The 19533-nt window shown below is 39.4% G+C and overlaps 1 protein-coding gene across 3 annotated transcripts in view; it reads left to right on the forward strand.

Moving 5' to 3' along the window:
- Positions 1–19533, forward strand: part of tmtopsb (teleost multiple tissue opsin b) — a 56401-nt gene that overhangs the window by 20317 nt on the left and 16551 nt on the right. For 2 of the 3 annotated variants that reach the window (XM_012876277.3, XM_036125708.1), the window contains one exon: positions 18504–18737. The exons of the other annotated variant lie outside the window; for it this stretch is intronic. In XM_012876277.3, coding sequence (XP_012731731.2) covers positions 18504–18737 — 234 coding nt within the window. The remainder of the gene's footprint in view (positions 1–18503; positions 18738–19533) is intronic. 3 annotated transcript variants of the gene reach the window in all.

Below are 19533 nucleotides of genomic sequence, written 5' to 3' on the forward strand. Positions count from 1 at the left end.
TGCATAGTAGCACAACGCTGCCCTCTAGAGTCTAGGAAGACAACGCTACTTTGGAGGAAAAGCCACACAGAGCATTATTGCAGCAAACGTTGCGTCCGCACATCTCATTTCCATGCATCAAGCATAAACCAGAGTTTAGGACACTTTAGTCACTGGCCTAACATGTATGTTGAACATATTTTCAAGGCCCGCGGTAAACTGTGAACACGGCTTCTTATAGCTCTCTTCTTGCCACTCTTATATCAAAGACCTTTATTCAGACACAAACAAGGTACATAGTAAACTAAAACAGACAAAGCAACAACAGCAAGACACAATGAAAGCATTGATGTTCATCCATTGCCATACAAACTCCCACCTGAGCTGTAGATCTCTGCTGCTCCTCCAGAGTTACCATGGGCTACCTTATAATCAAGAGCTAAGCTCAAGTTTGTATCGGTCTAACAAATAAAATCCCAATAAAATATGTTGAGGTTTCTGGCTGTAATGTAATGTGACAATATGTGGACAGGTTCAAAGACTGTGAAAACTTTTGAAAGACAGTTTATATGATTGTTTTTTGTCTAAAAATGAGCAATGGTGGGAAGATTACTGTTTTTTTTCTGATAGACAAACCACAAAATAATTGATGCCTCAGGCTGAGTCTGTGTTTTTTCCTTTTTGTGTTTCATTTCTGCTTTATGCTGATCTGTCTATATGTTGACAGCTTATTAAATCGTTTATCAAAATATCCATCTTTTAAATCCGTTTACCTTCCTGTGTTTTATTCGATGATATATTACTTCTTTTAGACACTTTTGTGCCTCGTCAGACTTCATGTTGTGTGATTTTTTATTTTTTTTATTTTCTTTCTAAGCCCTTTGTGTTGTTATGTTTATTCATTTTGGGCAATAAACTAATTTAACCACCCTTTCCTCAGTTAATGTGCCATGCTTTAACTGCACTAAGCCCACTTTTTTAAAGAATTTTCAAGGTTGCGATTTCAAGGAATGAGAGAGATTCTTTGAACAGGATGTAAATCAAAGAAAAACTGCTTATAATTCTAAATTCCTTGTCCTGGAAAGCTGAAATAACCAAGGTTACATGAAAGGTCTTTACAGTCCAATTAGAAAACTTTAATAAGCATATTGCAAAGTTCTTGACTATTTAATGTACACCCGATTAAATATTCAGCTCTATTGAGGAATTTTCACATACCAATGTCTAATCTTATTGATTTGTGTCTGAAAAACATGATTTAATCACAGCTAAATATCAAATATTAACCTAGTTTTACTCGTTAAGCAAAATATATACACAAAAATGTGCTTTTTAACAGAGGGAAAAGACCACCACCATGCTTTACAGTTGTTTTGGGATTATTTTCCCAGATTACGGGGTTTTAGTTTATGCCCAAATAATCTATTCTGTGACCTAGATAAATACGTTTTAGACCCATCTGTCCAACAAATGTTATTCCAGAAGTCCTAGTCTATGTTCTCCAAGGTACACCTTGGCCTGACCTTCATGGTTTTCTTAGAAAAAGATTTCCTCCTTTTACATCTCAACTAAAAGTTAACCCCATTAACCTTACTTTGACTTTACCAGTAGTGAGAAGCTGCTGTAGGCCCCATGATGACATTTTTTTTTGTTTTGTTTTTGGAGACACGTCGCAGTCTCCACGCTTGTGTAGACTCTCCATCACCCAGGACCTGATAATCCTAAAAGTTTAGGTAGAAGGCAACTGGAAGTCTTCCGTTTCTTGAAGATGTTTCATCTCTCATACAAAACGCAACATGTTTTCATGTTCAACATACATGTCTTCTTCTACTCCTCCGTCTCTACTCCAGTCTAACTTATTCAAAAAATGGGATCTGCTTTCAGGGTGAACTTCCTTGGACAGCCAGATCATGACACGTTAGCAGTTGTTTTCAATTATTCTGCTTTGTTAAAGTGGATTTTAGATGTCCAACTGCCCCAGTATGTCAGAAAAACAGATGGGTATACCACACATGCTTTCATAGTTTTATTTTCTCACTCTGCTGAGTTCTCCTACTGTTCTCCATTTTGCATTGTTTGTTGTCATTTTAGCTTTTAATTTTTTTGTTCTGTAATTTTGTTTTTCTTCATAGAAGGTACACCTAGTCTGGCGTTCTGTTACCTGTGACATCATCCAGGGGAGGCAGATCATCCGCTATTACCATATAACATAGAAAGTATTCCTGGATCAATGTGAGCTTCTGTGCTTTCTGTGTCTCTGCTCTGTCTTCTCTAAGCCCCAGTGGGTCGAGGCAGATGAGCGTTCACACTGAGCCTGGTTCTGGTTCTCCTGGAGGTTTTCCTCCTTGTTAAAGGGGAGTTTCCTTTCCACTGTTGCTTCATGCATGCTCAGTATGAGGGATTGCTGCAAAGCCATGGACAATACAGACGACTGTCCACTGTGGCTCTACGCTCTTTCAGGAGGAGTGAATGCTGCTTGGAGAGACTTGATGCAACCTGCTGGGTTTCCTTAGAGAGGAAACTTTCTCACCAACCTGTATAATTTGATTGAATTTGACTTTGGAAAGTGGCTTGAGATGACATGTATCATGAATTGGCGCTATATAAATAAAGTTGAATTGAAAAGATCCGCTGCAGCTGCGAACATCAGCCTAGCAAAACTTTTCTGCAGAAGATGGATCTGACATTTAAATTGGCAATAAAACTTTCTGAATCACATTAAAACACACAAAATTTGAGTTGTGTAGTTTTAATATCTTCGAGGAGTTTACATGAATTATATATGAAATAAGAAATAGTTTAACATATTGCTATACAGCTGCCATAGAATTAGCATTTCTTCTTTGAAGGTAACCATTGCTATGACAAAACAAGAATTTTAAGTCAAGTCAAGTAGCACATTTCAGCAGCAAGGGGGATCAAAATGCTTTACATCATGAAAACATAAAAACATCATAAACTAGTAACAAACATTAAATTGTATCAAGTGAAAAAAACATCAATACACCTCAAATATGTTGATTAATGTTCCTGTTATTATGGGTCAAAAGCAGCTCTAAACAGGTAAGTTTTCAGTCTTGATTCAAAGGAACTCAGTGTATCGGCTGTTTTGCAGTTTTCTGGGAGTTTGTTCCAGATTTGTGGAGCATAGAAGCTGAATGCTGCTTCTCCGTGTTTGGTTCTGGTTCTGGGTATGCCGAGTAGACCAGAACCAGAAGATCTCAGTGATCTGGAGGTCTTTAATATGTTTTTGGTGCTAAGCAGTTCAGTGATTTATAGACTAACAGAAGTATTTTAAAGTCTATTCTCTGAGCTTCCTGGTTTTAGTGAGAACGTGAGAAGCAGCGTTCTGGATCAGCTGCAGCTGTCTGATTGATTTTTGTTTTGGCCAGACCTGTGAAGGTACCGTTGCAGTAATCAACGCGACTAAAGATAAACACATGGATGAGTTTTTCCTGAGACATTAGTCTTTTAATCCTGGAAATGTTCTTCAGGTGATAGAAGGCCGACTTTATGTGTCCCTTTAATGTTCAGGTCTGAGTCCATCGCTACACCCAGATTTCGGGCCTGATCACTAGTTTGTAGTGTTAATAACTGATTTTAAGCATATTTGCCCCTCGTTTATAACACTTAATCTTAAAAGTGATTCCAGCTGGACTGTTTAAGGTTTAGTCTTCTGTGTTCCACAAGAAGATGCCCTCAAACCTTTGAGGTAGGACTCATTGTGGTCCCTCTGCATAATAATCCAACATGATGTGAACTGTCACATCAAAAACTAAAGCTGCTAATATTTGCATCCAGTCTGAAGTATTTTACTATGAAGCCATGTTTTACATTGTAACAAGCTTTCAAGACATTGTAACTGTAGCTATTGCTTAATTTGCAAAGAGGTTTTTAAATATGACAGTAAGATTTAGCACAAATACAGCTAAAGAAATTTTGATATTGCGAAAAGGTTAAATTTTCCGGTCACTCATTTAAAAAAAATGAAGCTCATATATGGATTCATTACACATACAGGGGGATATTTCAAGCTTTTTACTTCTTTTATTTAAAATGCAATCCCTTTAAATCAGCTGTTACTATACTCCAGTTTCTTTTGGCATCCGGAGCTGGAGCTGGATCCTCGTCACAGATGCAGGATGGAGGCAACGCTGCGTCCACACCGGCTGTAAGCTGTCACAGCTGCTGGAGGGAACGGGGAGGAGAAGTGGAGGAGACGGGACAGAAAGAAATCGATGTAGCGCTCATGTTGTCGGCCGCGCCGTCTGAATTAATTACAGGAGGAGAACAGAGCCAGATGCGGCGAGAAGTCTCTCAGCGTGCTTCTTGTTAGCGGTGGCAGGTATACTGATGGATCCTCGTAGGTGTAAAGAGGAGCGGCAAATGTGACAGAAGGAGGAAATCTAAGGGGAAAAACAGCTACGATAAAGTGACACACTTGTTTTTTTTTCTCGTTGGTTCAGTTTTGCTGTCGGAGTCACGGTTGTCTGGAGTAAATCGTTTTTTATTTCTAGGGAAGGGGTCGAACTAAGAGGGAGTTATGTCTCTTGTTGAAGCAACACAGATTAAGGAGCCTGGGCCACCCTGCTGGAGCCCAGACTCTCAGGATGGAAGGGAGTAAGCTGCTGGTTATCAGTCTTTGTGCTTTCCAAGAAAAGTTATTATTTATTCATAGATTCATTTATAGGTTAAATTGCATTTTATTTAAAAAAAATCATGAAGGTACAGTCATTTATTAATTTATTTTACATATAATCTTACTTATACAAAAGCACAGCAAATTTCACCGTGGTATTAAAACAAAAATTGTGTGATACACTAAATGCGGCCCCAGCTCGTGGACCCACATTTAGCAGCAACGCCTTTCTGTAGCTGGTTCTGTTTACCCTCATCAGCCTCGATGTTGAGGACACTTTTCTTCACATTGAGGTTTTCCTTCAAGAAGGTTTGTAGACGTGTTTCTGGGCAGCTCTCTGAAGGTTTCACCTCTGCTTTTTAATCCAGTTTGGACTTTGACAAGGTCATTGCAACTCAGTTCTTTCCTTTATCTGCCATCCTGTTGTAGTTTTGTGTGTTTGAGATTCAGATGGCTTTACATTTCCCTCTGGCTCACTTTGGTATGGTCAGCTAAGTGACTGCAAGGGGCCTTGGTCCTGTGGGTACAGAATGAGCCCAAATCATCCCTCCACCCCCTTGCTTGGCAGTCGGCATGAGGTTCTTGTGGTGATTTGTGGTTTTCATGGGGCAAAAATGCAATAAACAAAGAGATTTCTCAGGAGGAATTTTTGGTAGGGAGGGAGGCAAAGGTGCAGGGAAAAGAAATGTATATACACTGCAAAAACGGAACTAGAAATAAGTAAAATGTTCTTAAAATGAGTGTATTTGCCATTGATTTGAGCAGGTAAATAAGATGATTTGCCAATGGAATAAGATTTTTGCACCTAAAATAGGAACAATTCATCTCCATCATCTTATTTCAAGTGAAGGATGTCTAATTATCTTATTTTAGGGGTCAAAATACTCACGCCATTGGCAGATAATCTTATTTACCTGCTCAAATCTAGGATAAATACACTAACTTTAAGAACATTTTACTTATTTTTAGATCAGTTTTTGCAGTGAAAACGTGCAGATGGGAATCTATTGGTACTGCACACAATATTCTGAATAATTGGTGTGTGTGGTTGGGGGGGGGGGGGGGGGGGGGATCTTGATCCCCTGGATACTTTTGTGATTTCTGCCTATTGTTGTTGTGTTTGTTTTTCTTCAAACACGTTGCTCTTCAGCTTCCTTCAGATGAAACTTTGTGACACATGAAAAACTCTTACCCTGTTTTTTTATTGTTTACTGTAGACCACAATTGATGCTTTCTTTCCCCTAAAATCTACATAAATGTCAAACTTTTCCAAAATAAAATTAAACAACCAGAATTTACATATTAAAGGCGTATAGCCACGCAGAAAATGCCTGCAGTTCAGTTTTGCTCTACTTTGATGACTGCTGCACGTTTTATGCAGGGTTTCCCCCTCCTGCTGTCATCCTGCAGCAGTCGAGGTGTTCAGTCTCTTCAAGAGAAGATAATCTCTTGCTTACACAGCACACATGTATTTCCTCCTGAACAGGCCAAACACGATCACGTCAGAGTTTTTTCATAACTGCGATTTAATCTGTCATCTCTCCTAAAACCAGAGGCCTCCCACCAGAGGAGTGAAGTTTACACTATTTTCCAATACAGTTCCCTGCAAAAGTATTCCTTTTGTGTCACACTGACACACCTGTGTTTTATCAGGATTTTATGCGACTGAGCAACACAAATTTGAGAAGCGGTTTTTAAATATTTTTAGTGAGAATTGTCCCCATGCGGGTAATTTAATCTCATTGCAGTTTAATCCTTGGAAGAAAACCTATAAGAGGCTGCAAAAGACTTGAGAAGGGAGGATAAGTTTAACACGCAGCAAGAGCTACAATGGAATGGATCAAAGCAGACGTTTGGATGGCCTAGTCAAAGTCCACACCTAAATACTACTGAGAATTGGAGGCAAAGCTTGAAAACTGATGTTCAGAGGTTCACTCGCGCTGTTTTGCAAAGATGAATAGTCAAAACTTTTAGTTCCTAGATGCGGTGAGCTGGTGGAGACGTTCTTGCTTTCAACTGGAAACCACTACACTGATAGCCTGAGAAAAATGCTAATTTGCAAACCAAACGGATCTTTTTTAAAAGTGGCCATCTGGGATGACAGATTTGCCAAACCTCTGGTGACTTTATACAATTTTGTTCATATCTTCTTCTACCTCAGGAACAAGCTTACAAACAAAGTGCTGGCAGTGAAACAGGATGAGTAACAATCTGCAGACTTCCAGACATAAAAGGGAACACAAACAGCTTTTTGAGAGGAAATAAATGAAATACAAAACATGAAGATAAATAAAATACTTAGATTGTTTTTTAAATATAATACAAATATTTTCATGAAATAAGGACAGGACTCTGAGGTGTGATAGCCTGCATACTTCTTAGGCCCTCCCTTCACAATGTTTTCCAGCAACCTATGGTGTGCAGGATCAGCTGAGCATGACTGGAAAACCTCATTTCAGTGTGAATGCGATCATGACACTCCTGCACCTTTAGTACCCCGTCAAACGGCTGCTTGCCTGACCATCCTACCACAATGCTAATGCCATGTGTGTCATGTCTGTATTAGGATGTTTCTCCCAATCTATGGAAGTTTCCCCTCGAATGTACGAGGTTTCTGCTCCTCCGCCTTCGTTTTCAAGGCCAAAACATACCAGACCTGACAGAAAATCATGTCGTATGATGTTTGTAGCAATTAGATTATATATTTCGACTGTCTGACCAGGACAGGCATGGACCATGATACCAGAGGAAGATAGCTGTTCCCCAAGTCACATTGGGTCTATTTTTGTCTAAGCTACGGATCGATTTGACAGGAAAGTCAGGAGTCAAGCAGGAAAGCACGGTGGCAAAGTAAACTTTGGAGAAAATTTCAAAGTAAAATCTTCTGCTCACAATGGAACCAGTCGGGTTCTGCAGTAAAAAGTGAAACGTGATCTGCGTCACTCAGCAACTGCAGCTTTTTGATTACTGCCACACCTGCTTGTGTGCATGCTGTCGGGATTTCAGGCATAACACTCTCAGTATTAAATACTCAACGTCTCAAGTCCGGTCATCAGTAGAGGGAACCGATAGGAGGAGGAACCTGTGGGATTTGAAGAATAGAAAATAGTCGGGGAACCTCCCACTGTCTATCATCACAGACCGTGACTTAAGCGGTAGAACAAGTCGTTCTGCAATCTGAAACGTTTTTTTGCTTCAATTCCAGCTTCTTCCTGCTACACATCGTTGCACCGTTGGGCAAGGCACTTGCCAACCAATTTGCGGATACTGGTGCATGAATGGTTCCATCAGTGAATGCGACTGAGTGAATTCGACTCCAATGTAAAGCACTTTAAGTGGTCGTATGACCTGAAAGGCGTCACATAAATTCGGTCCATTCACCAATTATGTACATCAGGTGGGTGAGTTCATGTACCTGTGGTCAATCATTCAGAGCAAGGAGAAAGACTTCCTACTGACGGAAGGAGCTGCAAGAGGGACAAAGGTTCACAAACTGGTGTGATGTGAATACGGCGGCACTAAAGCCGAGGAGGCATAGCTGAACATGAAGGCACAAAATGGCCATGATTAGAAATTTATTTACCAGAGGAAAAGCTAGGTTGGATGCGCAGAGGTGAGGGAGAGTGGCTATACTGGACGATAGCTGTTTTTATGACTCTTCCTTTGAGAAGGAAAAGAGGAAAGCGACAGACAAGGTTCTATGGATGTAGTCAAGGAGGATATGCAGAGAGCTGCTGTTGCAGAGGATGCAAGGATGAGAGGGAGGCAAATCATCAGCAATGGTGGTCTCTTCAGGGAGACGCCGACAAAGGAAGAAAAAAACATCACGGGTGCTTCAAATGTCATATATTTCCAAATGAGTTGAATTCAAACCACTGACATTACAGAGGAAGTGGCGAGGCACAGAAACATCTCAGGAGCAAATCAGCCAAAATTGCTGCACACAATGACTGATTATTAAAGGCATCTGGCCTTGAATTCCCCGCCCCACCGGCCAATCATGTGGAGAGTCTGACAGACTTTGATCCGTCTTTCACCCACGCTAAGAGCGGCTGGAGCCGGGCACGTTATATTTTTAAGGTTCAGTTACCGCCATCACTGTCAGCTTGTGTTCTTCAGCCAGGTTATATGTTTCCGTTCTCAGAGAGTCCTACTGTACATATTTCACGGCGTTTACCGCTGTGCTTTGACCATTTAAAGCAGGGATGGGCAACTTCCATGATAAAGAGGGCCACATTTTTTTGAGCACCACCATTGGAGGGCCACATGACCACGCACTTCAAATAATTGGATATGAAAGACGCTACAAATTATTCTCAATAAGAACAAATTTTAGATGAATTTATATCTGTATGTTTACTGCACCAACATATAACTATTTTCTGCATATAAATGCATTTTAATATGTCCTTAAGCAAAAGACAAACCGTTTGCTTTAAAAAAAATTGCAAAAAAGGAATTTAAACTCCATATCAATGCATTCAGGAGCATGGGTCATTTCAGATTTACAAGGAAAGAGGCATAAAACGGCACAGAACTTAACTCAAACAATAATGTGTCTATCCAGAAACTGTGTGGGCTTTCTTACAATACTGAATGCTCTATAATTGTATTTCTGTTACTTTTTGATTATGCACATCTGTTAGCTTTTTATTCTGAAAAATCTAATGTCCCATGCTCCTGATTGCACCATAGCTTTCTGACGCTCACGAATGCATCACACTGGTCTGTGAACGCGGTGCTGGACGTTTGATCTTCTGATTAAGACAAAGCTTTGCAGTTTCAAAACTCACGTCGGCTCTCACGGTTTATTGTTGTGTGTGAATGACAATAGACCAAAAAAAAAAAATTCCCCATGTCCATACTTCTTCCCATTTTGTCTGAAAAATGTGACTTTCTCGTCACATTTTTCAGACAAAATGGGAAGTTTTCCCTTTATTCCACTGCTAGTGGCCAGGGCTCTTGACTTTCTTCCTCGCTGTTGCAAAGCGGCCCATGCCTGCTATTGTTTGGGTACGGCCCCCTATCGGTCAAAAGTATAATTACAAGTTTTTTTTTTTTGTTTTTTTTTTTTTTTTTTATCATTATTAAATTATTATTGATCTATTCGCGGGCCGCACTGAGTGATGACGAGGGCCGTGTGCGGCCCCCGGGCCGCCAGTTGCCCATCCCTGATTTAAAGCATTTTCAACTACGGTAGGGAAGTAAACAAATTTCCGAGGACATGCTGCATCAGTCCCTCCTCTGTGACCTCACTAGACTTTATATTCAAGGAGACTTCCAGGCGTCTGCTCTGCAAACTACGTTTATATTAATTTGTCCATTTAGCGCAACGTGTAATCAGGTTGCAGAGTTTAAACTCTTTAGAGGTTTCACCATCTGCTGGTGGTGAAGATAAACCAAAAGGTGATTCATCTCAGGGTCTTTGCACCTGTTTAGATATTTTTCAGTTGGATTGTGCAGAATATCACATTAAAGGTGGAAAAGGTTGTAAAAAATATTTATCATGATCTGTTTTTTTCCTCTTTGATCAGCCAAACCCTCAACTTTTAACAAGTGTGTGTAGATGTTACAGTTCCTTTTCTGGCCAGGGAAGACCTTGAGCATTTTAAATTGGTAACCTATCATAGCTTGCATGTTTCCAGACTGTTGTCATCTGGTGCTGTCGAGGTCACTAATGACTGACTGCTGTGCCAAATCTACTACAAACCACTTTGTGAAGTTTGTGGACCAAACAGTATTGGGCCTGATCCATGATGACAACTAAGGGAGGAGGTGACACACCTGGTGGACTGGCGCAGAACCAGCAACCTCGTCCTCCATGTTGAAAAGACCGTCATTGACTTCAGGACCTGGCAGCTGAGTTGTTAGGGCTGGGCGATACGGACCAAAAGTAATATCTCGATATTTCTAGGCTGAATGACGATATACAATATTTATCTCAATGTGTTTTTCTTTTCGTAAAGTAGTTATAAAAAGGCATCTCTGAATCAAAGCTTTCACAGGCACATTTTTTTAAACAAACGGTTAAAAAATAACCTCCTGGAATACATAAAAGTATAATTATAATGCAACATGGACCAATTTAATTGAATTCAATTTTATTTATATAGCACCAATTCATGAAACATGTCATCTCAAGGCACTTTCCAAAGTCAAATTCAATCAGATTATACAGATTGGTCAGAAAGTTTCCTATATAAGGAAACCCAGCAGGTTGCATCAAGTCTCTCCAAGCAGCATTCACTCCTCCTGAAAGAGCGTAGAGCCTCAGTGGACAGTCGTCTGCATTGTTGATGGCTTTGCAGCAATCCCTCATACTGAGCATGCATGAAGCGACAGTGGAGAGGAAAACTCCCCTTTAACAGCGAGGAAACCCTCCAGCAGAACCAGAACCAGGCTCAGGGTGAACGCTCATCTGCCTCGATATAAATGATACAGTCTCGTTTTACATCTCTTTTAAAAAATGTCTCAATAGTTTCAGAACCGCTGAGTTCCTGGGTGTGCAGAAAATAAACACCCAAACCTGGTCCCATCACAGCAGAGCTTCACCATTGAAAGCCCAGATGTGCACTTCACGCCCCGGATGAGGAAGGAGTATCTCTGTATATTTCCTGAGCCATTGCATCGATGATGTAAATCTCAATGACAACAAAGACAAAGCTGTGTCTAACTTGGCCGTCAGGGTCGCACAAGCCACTAGCCTTACTCTTCATTCAGCTCAACATTTGGATCGCTGCCATTTCGAGAGTCCAAACAAGTCATCTTACCAGCGTGATCTTAATGGCCTCAGATGTGACCTTAACAGCAGCATTACAGGGATTGTTTCTGACCACAGCTTATGAGCCTGATAGCAACCAATGTTCTGAGCTAAAAATGCCTTTTGGATGGATAGTGAAAGGTCTTTGGCTAGTGAGCAAAGAAACCCAGTTTCTTTTTATTGAGGCGCTTTGAACCCAGTTAAACCCAGATATGCACAAGGAGAACATGCAAACTACACGTTTTCGTTTTTCAAATCAGCCCAGCGGTTATTTGAACCCTTGGACAAAACAGTTTAAGCAGGGACTAAATAAACAAACTTTTATTCCAGAACTACTGTCCTATTAAAGACAACCTTTTTAGTAACATAGCAACAAGGGAACTAAAGGTGTGTAAAATTTTCTAGAAATTAGTGTATTTTTCCTTGAATTGAGCAGGTAAATAAGACTATTTGCCAATGGTATAAGATTTTTGCACTTAAAATAAGGACAGTTCATCACCATCATCTTATTTTAAGTGTAGTATATCTAATTATGCTATATTAGGGGTAACAAAAACTCATCCCATCGGTTATTGGTCCTTCTTACCTGCACAAATCAAGTAAAAATATACTAATTTCAAGAAAAATTTAGTTTATTTTTAATTCCCTTTTATAATCAACAGCATAGACATAATTTAAGTTGCACAACTTGTGGAAAGCGTCGTGTTGCACAAGTCCACACTTATTGCTGAATACAGAGACTGCACAATACAGGTACTGTCGTCTTCAACTTTGGGCACAAAGGCAAAAACAAAACTGTAACAACCCTTCAGTCGTTTTATCAAAATGTTTATATTCTGTTTCAGATTTGATGGTATGGTCAGCTCTTATGTCCTGCTGAGCTTGATAATTGGTCACTGGACACATGTAGAAAGACTTTTATTCATGCTTTTAATCTTTTCACCTCTTCCCAACCTTCCCTGTTCTCCGTTGACTTTGGTAACACCACTGCTGTCCGTCAGCCCAGCAGCCTTATTCAGGTCGACCTTGTTCCCGTGAGCCTGCAGGCTCTGTTATTGACCCGACTCTGTCACCCGTCCCAACACATTATGGTTGTTTTTCCTGAATATGCAGCTATTAAAAACAACCCCATGTCCAGCAGGGAGCGAGAGCTGGAGACATTCTTACACCAAGCTGACGCAGCAGCTGTCACCTCGACTGAGAGGCTGTAGGTTGCCCAGCGTAACTTTGAAGGCGTTATTTAGTTCAGCAAGTCGTTGTTCAAAAGGTGACCGCTCGGAGACTGACACATGATGTCTTAATAGGAGAGGCTGTCTAATCCGTGCTGATCGGTGATGTTTGATTCATCCAGACAGTTAGGGAGAGTCGACTGGGAGAGGGATGAAGTCGAATCATAAAGTCCTGATAGTGGCGTTTACATGTGCTTTCCATGTTAATGACTATTTGCCTTGTTTATCTAATACATCCATGCAGATGCACAGTGATTTGCATCGTTCCGTAAAGGGACTGCTATCTGTCTATTTTGACTCAGATATTTCAATCTCATCAGATGCTATTTGGACTATTTGTACGCTTTTAGCCTCTCAGGAAGTGTTGTCTGTTTGAACTTTATGTCTTGTTACGTTTCTGTGTGTTCGGTGTGAAGCTGTGTGAATTCTGAGCCGCTGTGTCACCACAATCTCAATACGGGTACATAATAACAATAAAGATCCCTGATTCTTGTCACACACTGCAAAAACAGATCTAAAAATAAGCAAAATGTTCTTAAACATAGTGTTCTTGTCCTTGATCTGAGCAGGTAAATATGATCATTTGCCAATGGAATGAGTATTTTGACCCCTAAATTAAGATAATTAGACATCCTGCACTTGAAATAAGATGATGGAGATGAATTGTTTCTGTTTTAAGTACAAAAATCTTATTCTATTGGCAGATCATCTTACCTACCTGCTCAAATCAAGGACAGATACACTAATTTTAAGAAAATTTTACTTATTTTTAGTTCCGTTTTTGCAGTGCACTGAGCTTGAGATATTTTCCAACCAATTGGCAAAAATTTCAGTTTCCAGAATTGCAAAGCTGGTAGAGGTGTAAGCGGAACGACCTGCAGGAGTAATTTCAGGGAAAGGTGGTTCTAAGTATTGACTGGAGCAGAATTGATATAATCTTTTTTTTTCTTTTTGTAAAGCAATTTTGCCAGCAATGACTCACATTTGTCGACTACTGTGTCGGTCCATCACAGGTGTGTCCAAAGTGCTTCCTGGTGTCCATTGGGGCCTTTTGGTCCGTGACTGCAATTCAAGAAATACACAAATTTGTACCGACAGCACAGGCGGTAGATGCATATTGAGATTTTTTTGTTTTTAAATTCAGATAAAATTATGAATGAAAGACTTGATAGTAGGATAGTAAATAGAACCACGTCTGTCCAGTGCACCCAGGTCTGCCTTTGATTAGTTTATTTAACTTCGCTAAATACAAAAAAAATTCAAAGAGCGACCCAAATACGATTGTTATTGTTTAGAATATTGTTTGTTTTATATATATTTTGTTCCAAATGAGCTCAAAAAATTAGATGCCTTTCCTATCATAAAGCAAACACGCAAAACCATTTTTGAAGTTTTGGATCTACGTGATCCACAGACCAGTTTCCTACAAAAACCTGACTGTTTAATCAAAATATTGCATCTTAGTTTATTTTTTTGCACTTGTGACTAGATGATTTTGGAAAGTGTGAATTGTACTGGTCCATGAAATTCCCTCCCGTTACAATCAACGGGAGTTTTTACGGCTGTAACCTCACAAGCTTTGAAGCACTTAAACTGGTTTGAATACTTTTGAAGGGTCCTTACAAGACACAAAGGATCTTTGCATTAATCTTTAAGAGTGCTGAAACTATTTCTTTGTAACATACTTTTTACATTAAACTGAAAAAAAAACCAGCAATCTGAATTTCTCAGCACATGTTCTGTGAAAACTTTCAGGAAGCAAAAGCTTGGGCTTTTTCGCTGCAGAATGAAAACTACTATTTGGAAACGTAGTCGAGCAGAAGCTACTAGACGAAGCTCGGCTTTGATGCAGACCCGTGTACGCTCATGTAAAGCTCCATTTAACTTTGAAAATCAAGCATTCGTGCATGAAAGGATAGCTGTAGACCGAGCAGTCAGCAGATATGTCTCTCTTGGAGGAAAGTTGGCAGCGTTATTGCGCGGTACTTCCATTCCAGCGTAATCAAAGCTGCGTCGGCACAGCCTGACCCTTCCTCACTGCCTCTCTCTCTCCATCCTGCTGTTTATTTTCATTTTCAGAAGATAGTGCAGTAGTTATGAATATTAGGTCGTTTCCAAATGCAATATTCATGCTGGCAGAAGAGACTCTGAGCTTGCAGATTTAAATGTCAGCCTCTTAATCTCCCCCATAGTATGGGGGGGGGCGGGGGGGGGGTCCTCATAGATCCAGTTTGGTTCTTATCTCAAGGGATCCATCAATGAAATGACGGATCTACCAGGTTTCTGCCGTTTGTTCTTGCTTTCCTTTTGCTTCATAGTCTTGGTGTGAGAGAGAATGACAACAAGAGAGCAGAGTAGGGAAGTATGTAGGTTATATACACAGCATCCTATACTTAGTGTACTAGACGCAATAAGGCTTTGTGCAAAGCTTTAACATAAATTCTGTTTGTTTTTTTATTGCAGCAACGGGTTTTCTTTATGTTTATAAAATATGCGGAGCCACAAGTATTTAATTTTATACTATAAATGCTTGGTACAACTGTCTTTGGTCAACAGAACAGTGATTGATCTTGAGTATGAGGGATTGCTGCAAAGCCATCAACAATGCAGACGACTGTCCCTGTGGCTCTACGCTCTTTGAGGAGGAGTGAATGCTGCTTGGAGAGACTTGATGCAACCTGCTGGGTTTCCTTAGAGAGGAAACTTTCTGACCAATCTGTATAATCTGATTGAATTTGACTTTGTAAAATGCCTTGAGATGAGATGTGATGTGAATTGGCGCTATATGAATAAAGTTGAATTGAATTTGACATTTTAGAGCTATTGGTGTGGGACATAGATATATAAGAGTAGACGCGTCATTGGGCGGGTTCTGCCTATGCTGCGATGCGTCAGAGCGTCCGCCATCTTAAATGTGGCAAATCTGCAGTTACTCAGTCACTTAAACAGTATCAGAGGGACTTTAATCTCTGAATATACTTTGTATTCGTAGTATTTTTTGTAATATTACAAGTTTATTTTCGTATCCCTTTAGCTTCATTCTCCTGAATTTATTCTCCTAAAGAATAAAAATATTTAAAATAATCTAACCTGGCCCCATTACTCCAGGAGTGAAATAATTCTGCAAACTGTGATTATTCTGGAAATGTTCCCCCTTAATTCTCATAATATGATGTTTTTATCATAACATTATCACTTTTGTGTTTGTTTGTTTATTTTTACTTTATTTACCTAGTACTTTTTTTCTCATATTATTAATTTTACCTCTTTAATACTCCCCCAAAAAAAATAATGAAGACCACAATGTTTAGATTTAACAAATTGATCCTTATATTCATAACACATACACACACAAATATATATATATATATATATATATATATATATATATGTGTGTGTGTGTGTGTGTGTGTGTGTGTGTGTGTGTATTTATTTATTGCAGCACAGGAATGAGGCATCTTCTCTGATCCACGTTCACAATAACAGAACTCAACTTTTTTCTGCCACAAACAATATGGCGGTGACGTTGACGTGCGAACCTGCGCCCTATGACGCGTCTACGTATATATGTCTGTGGTGTGGGATACCTGGTAACTTTTCATACATTTTTTTTGTTCATCTTGATTTCAAGTCATTCAATGCTGTGTTTTATCTTATCTCTCTAACTCAGCAAAGGGCACGAAACTCCCTGATACATCTGATATAGCTGCTTTTTCTGGGTTTATTCTTACTTCCCATGACTATAAAGTAGTTTAGAAGAAGATCCTGTATAGTTCTTATAGCTTTAGCTTTTCAACACGATCATTTCAGACATCCTAATTTGAAAGCTATCTAACTTTAGCCTCTCTTTTCATATCTGCTGTTGGATTAGGGACTTTGTTTCCAATCGACCTCAGACAGGGAAGCGTAGTCCTCACATGCCCTCCACCTCCCTCTCAGCACGACTCCCCGCAGGGCCGTGTGTTAAGTCCACTGCTATACTCACTGTATTGCATTGGCACCCCCCCCCCCTCCCCCCTCGGGTAACACCATCATAACGTTCGCAGATGACACCACACTTATTGGATTCATCTCAGGGGGAGACAGGTCACCTGCAGAGCGTGGATATACAGACGGGTCACATGGTGCACAGAAAACAGCTTGACTCATAATAGAGGAATAAACCCAAAGAAATCCTGTAGATTTTCTACTCCATGTAGAAAGAGTCTGGACTGGCATTTAAACCCAGGACCTTCCGTCCATGTGTGAGACGTGTTGATGTATTTTAATGTGTGTGTGGCTGATGCAGGTGTGTGTTTGTTGTGCTTGATAAAGATAAGATAAGATAGGCTTTATTGATCTCACAATGGAGAAATTCACTTGCCACATCGGCTCATACAAGAAGGTGCAGAGTAGGAAAGGTGCATTCAGTTAAATACAGTAAATCTTCATATATACAATGGATCAAAAGAAGAATACAAAAAGAAATAGGAATGGGCATATGGTGTCTTATTTACATTCATAGTGATCTATATATATATAAACATATATATATATATATATATATATATACACACATATATATATATATATATAAACATATATATATATATATATATATATATATATATATATATATATATATATATATATATATACGCCTACATATATACGTACCTACACGTATATATGTGCATATACATACATACATACATACATACATACATACATACATACATACATGTGTAGTGACATATGTTCAGGTGGTGATAGCAGCAGAAGTCACTACATCAGGATTATTGTATGGGTTGATGTGTGTTTTAGTGTATGAGGCGCCAGAGGAACTTCTTTAAACTCACATTTAAATACAGTAACAATAATTCTGCTCTTTTTTATTCTATATTCAATTGAATTCTATTTTATTTATATAGCGCCAATTCATGATACATGTCATCTCAAGGCACTTTCCAAAGTCAAATTCAATTAGATTACACAGATTGGTCAGAAAGTTTCCTCTCTAAGGAAACCCAGCAGGCTGCATCAAGTCTCTCCAAGCAGCATTCACTCCTCCTGAAAGAGCGTAGAGCCACAGTGGACAGTCGTCTGCATTGTTGATGGCTTTGCAGCAATCCCTCATACTGAGCAAGCATGAAGCGACAGTGGAGAGGAAAACTCCCCTTTAACAGGGAGGGAAAAACCTCCAGCAGAACCAGAACCAGGCTCATCTGCCTTGACCCACTGGGGCTTAGAGAAGACAGAGCAGAGACACAGAAAGCACATGAAGCACACATTGATCTTCTCTGTCTTTAGAAAACTAGAAAAATAGCAATAGTGCAAAAGTTCCACCATGTTTTAATTGTGTTGAGTTCAAACTCTTTTTTTTTTTTTTTTAGGAGAAAATGTGTGCAATTTTTTTTGTTATATTTTTTGTCATATTTGTTGTGACTGCCACTGCTCGCATTACACATTTTATGTTGCTTTCCTATCCAGATAGAAAAACCTGTTTTCCCTTATCTTAATATTTTTAGGCTGTATTAAAATTCCCGTTCTTGATGGAAAAGGAGTGACGTTTAAGCTGAAACATGCTGACTTATTTTAAAACAACTTGTCATTAAAAATGAACTTGCTGGGATGGCAGGCAGATTTGTATTTTTTGATTATTATGTTTTTTTGGTTCATGGGTAGAAAACCTAGTGTTATATTTGACAGGCAGCCATTGGAGGTAAATACACGGGGAGGCCGTGTACACACACAGTAACTTTAACTGACAGGCAGGCTGGTAAACAAATGAAAGATGAAAACTTTTGGGGAAAAAAATTATTTGTTTTGATAGTTACATTGAAAGTGGTGAAAGTCAAAGTTTTGAAGAGTTCATTTTGAGTCAGAGTGCTGCAGTGAGGTGTTTTCTGTCCTGCAGGTGCGCAGAGTGAGCTCAGTGGTGACCCGTCGCAGAGAGCAGCGCGTGCTGGTGATGGTCATCATCATGGTGGTCTGTTACCTGGTCTGCTGGCTGCCTTACGGGGTGGCGGCTCTGCTCGCCACCTTCGGCCCCAGAGACCTCCTGACGCCGGAGGCAAGCATCATGCCGTCGCTGCTGGCCAAGTTTTCCACTGTTGTCAACCCTTTTATATACATATTCATGAACAAACAGGTGAGAGGGTCACTGCATCTGTCCAGCTTGTCTCACTGTTTTTGTGGACATTTCTCTTTTTTTCTTTTTTTTTTTTTAGAAATGCCTGTTTCATTCCCTGTCAAAAACAAACTTATTGGATGAATGAATGATTTTAAATGTAACCCTGCAAGGGTACACTGCAAAAACGGATCTAAAAATAAGTAAAATGTTCTTAAAGTTAGTGTATTTATCCTTGATTTGAGCAGGTAAATAAGATGATCTGCCAATGGAATGAGTATTTTGATCCCTAAAATAAGATAATTAGACATCCTGCACTTGAAATAAGATAATTGAGATATACTGTTCCTATTTTAAGTGCAAAAATCATATTCTATTGGCAAATCATCTTATGTACCTGCTCAAATGAAGGATAAATACACTAACTTTAAGAACATTTTACTTATTTCTAGTTCTGTTTTTGCGGTGTATGAATAAATGAATTGTATATTTAGCTGAAAAGTTGTTATAGTTGAACAACCAAGATTCATTTTCAACTTTTTTGTCACATTTTAATTTATTTCTCTGGGTTAAGTGTGGTGATCTAATCATAGAAAACATATCCATAAATGGCTTTTAGAAAAGAGAAGAACTAATACTGGTAGTGTTAGTTCTTCTCTGCTGCATTGTTAATTTCTTAATGATTTAGTTGTTGTACCTAGCAAATTTTTAGACACCTCTAGCGACAGTTAAATAGATAAAGGCAAATCTAACAGCTTTCCTGGTGTTATTGGCGACTGTTGGAGAGTCTGATGTGAAAGCTTGTTGTTTCAGCAAG

Source organism: Fundulus heteroclitus, chromosome 21 (genome assembly GCF_011125445.2).
Source record: "Fundulus heteroclitus isolate FHET01 chromosome 21, MU-UCD_Fhet_4.1, whole genome shotgun sequence".
Taxonomy (NCBI): Eukaryota; Metazoa; Chordata; class Actinopteri; order Cyprinodontiformes; family Fundulidae; genus Fundulus; species Fundulus heteroclitus.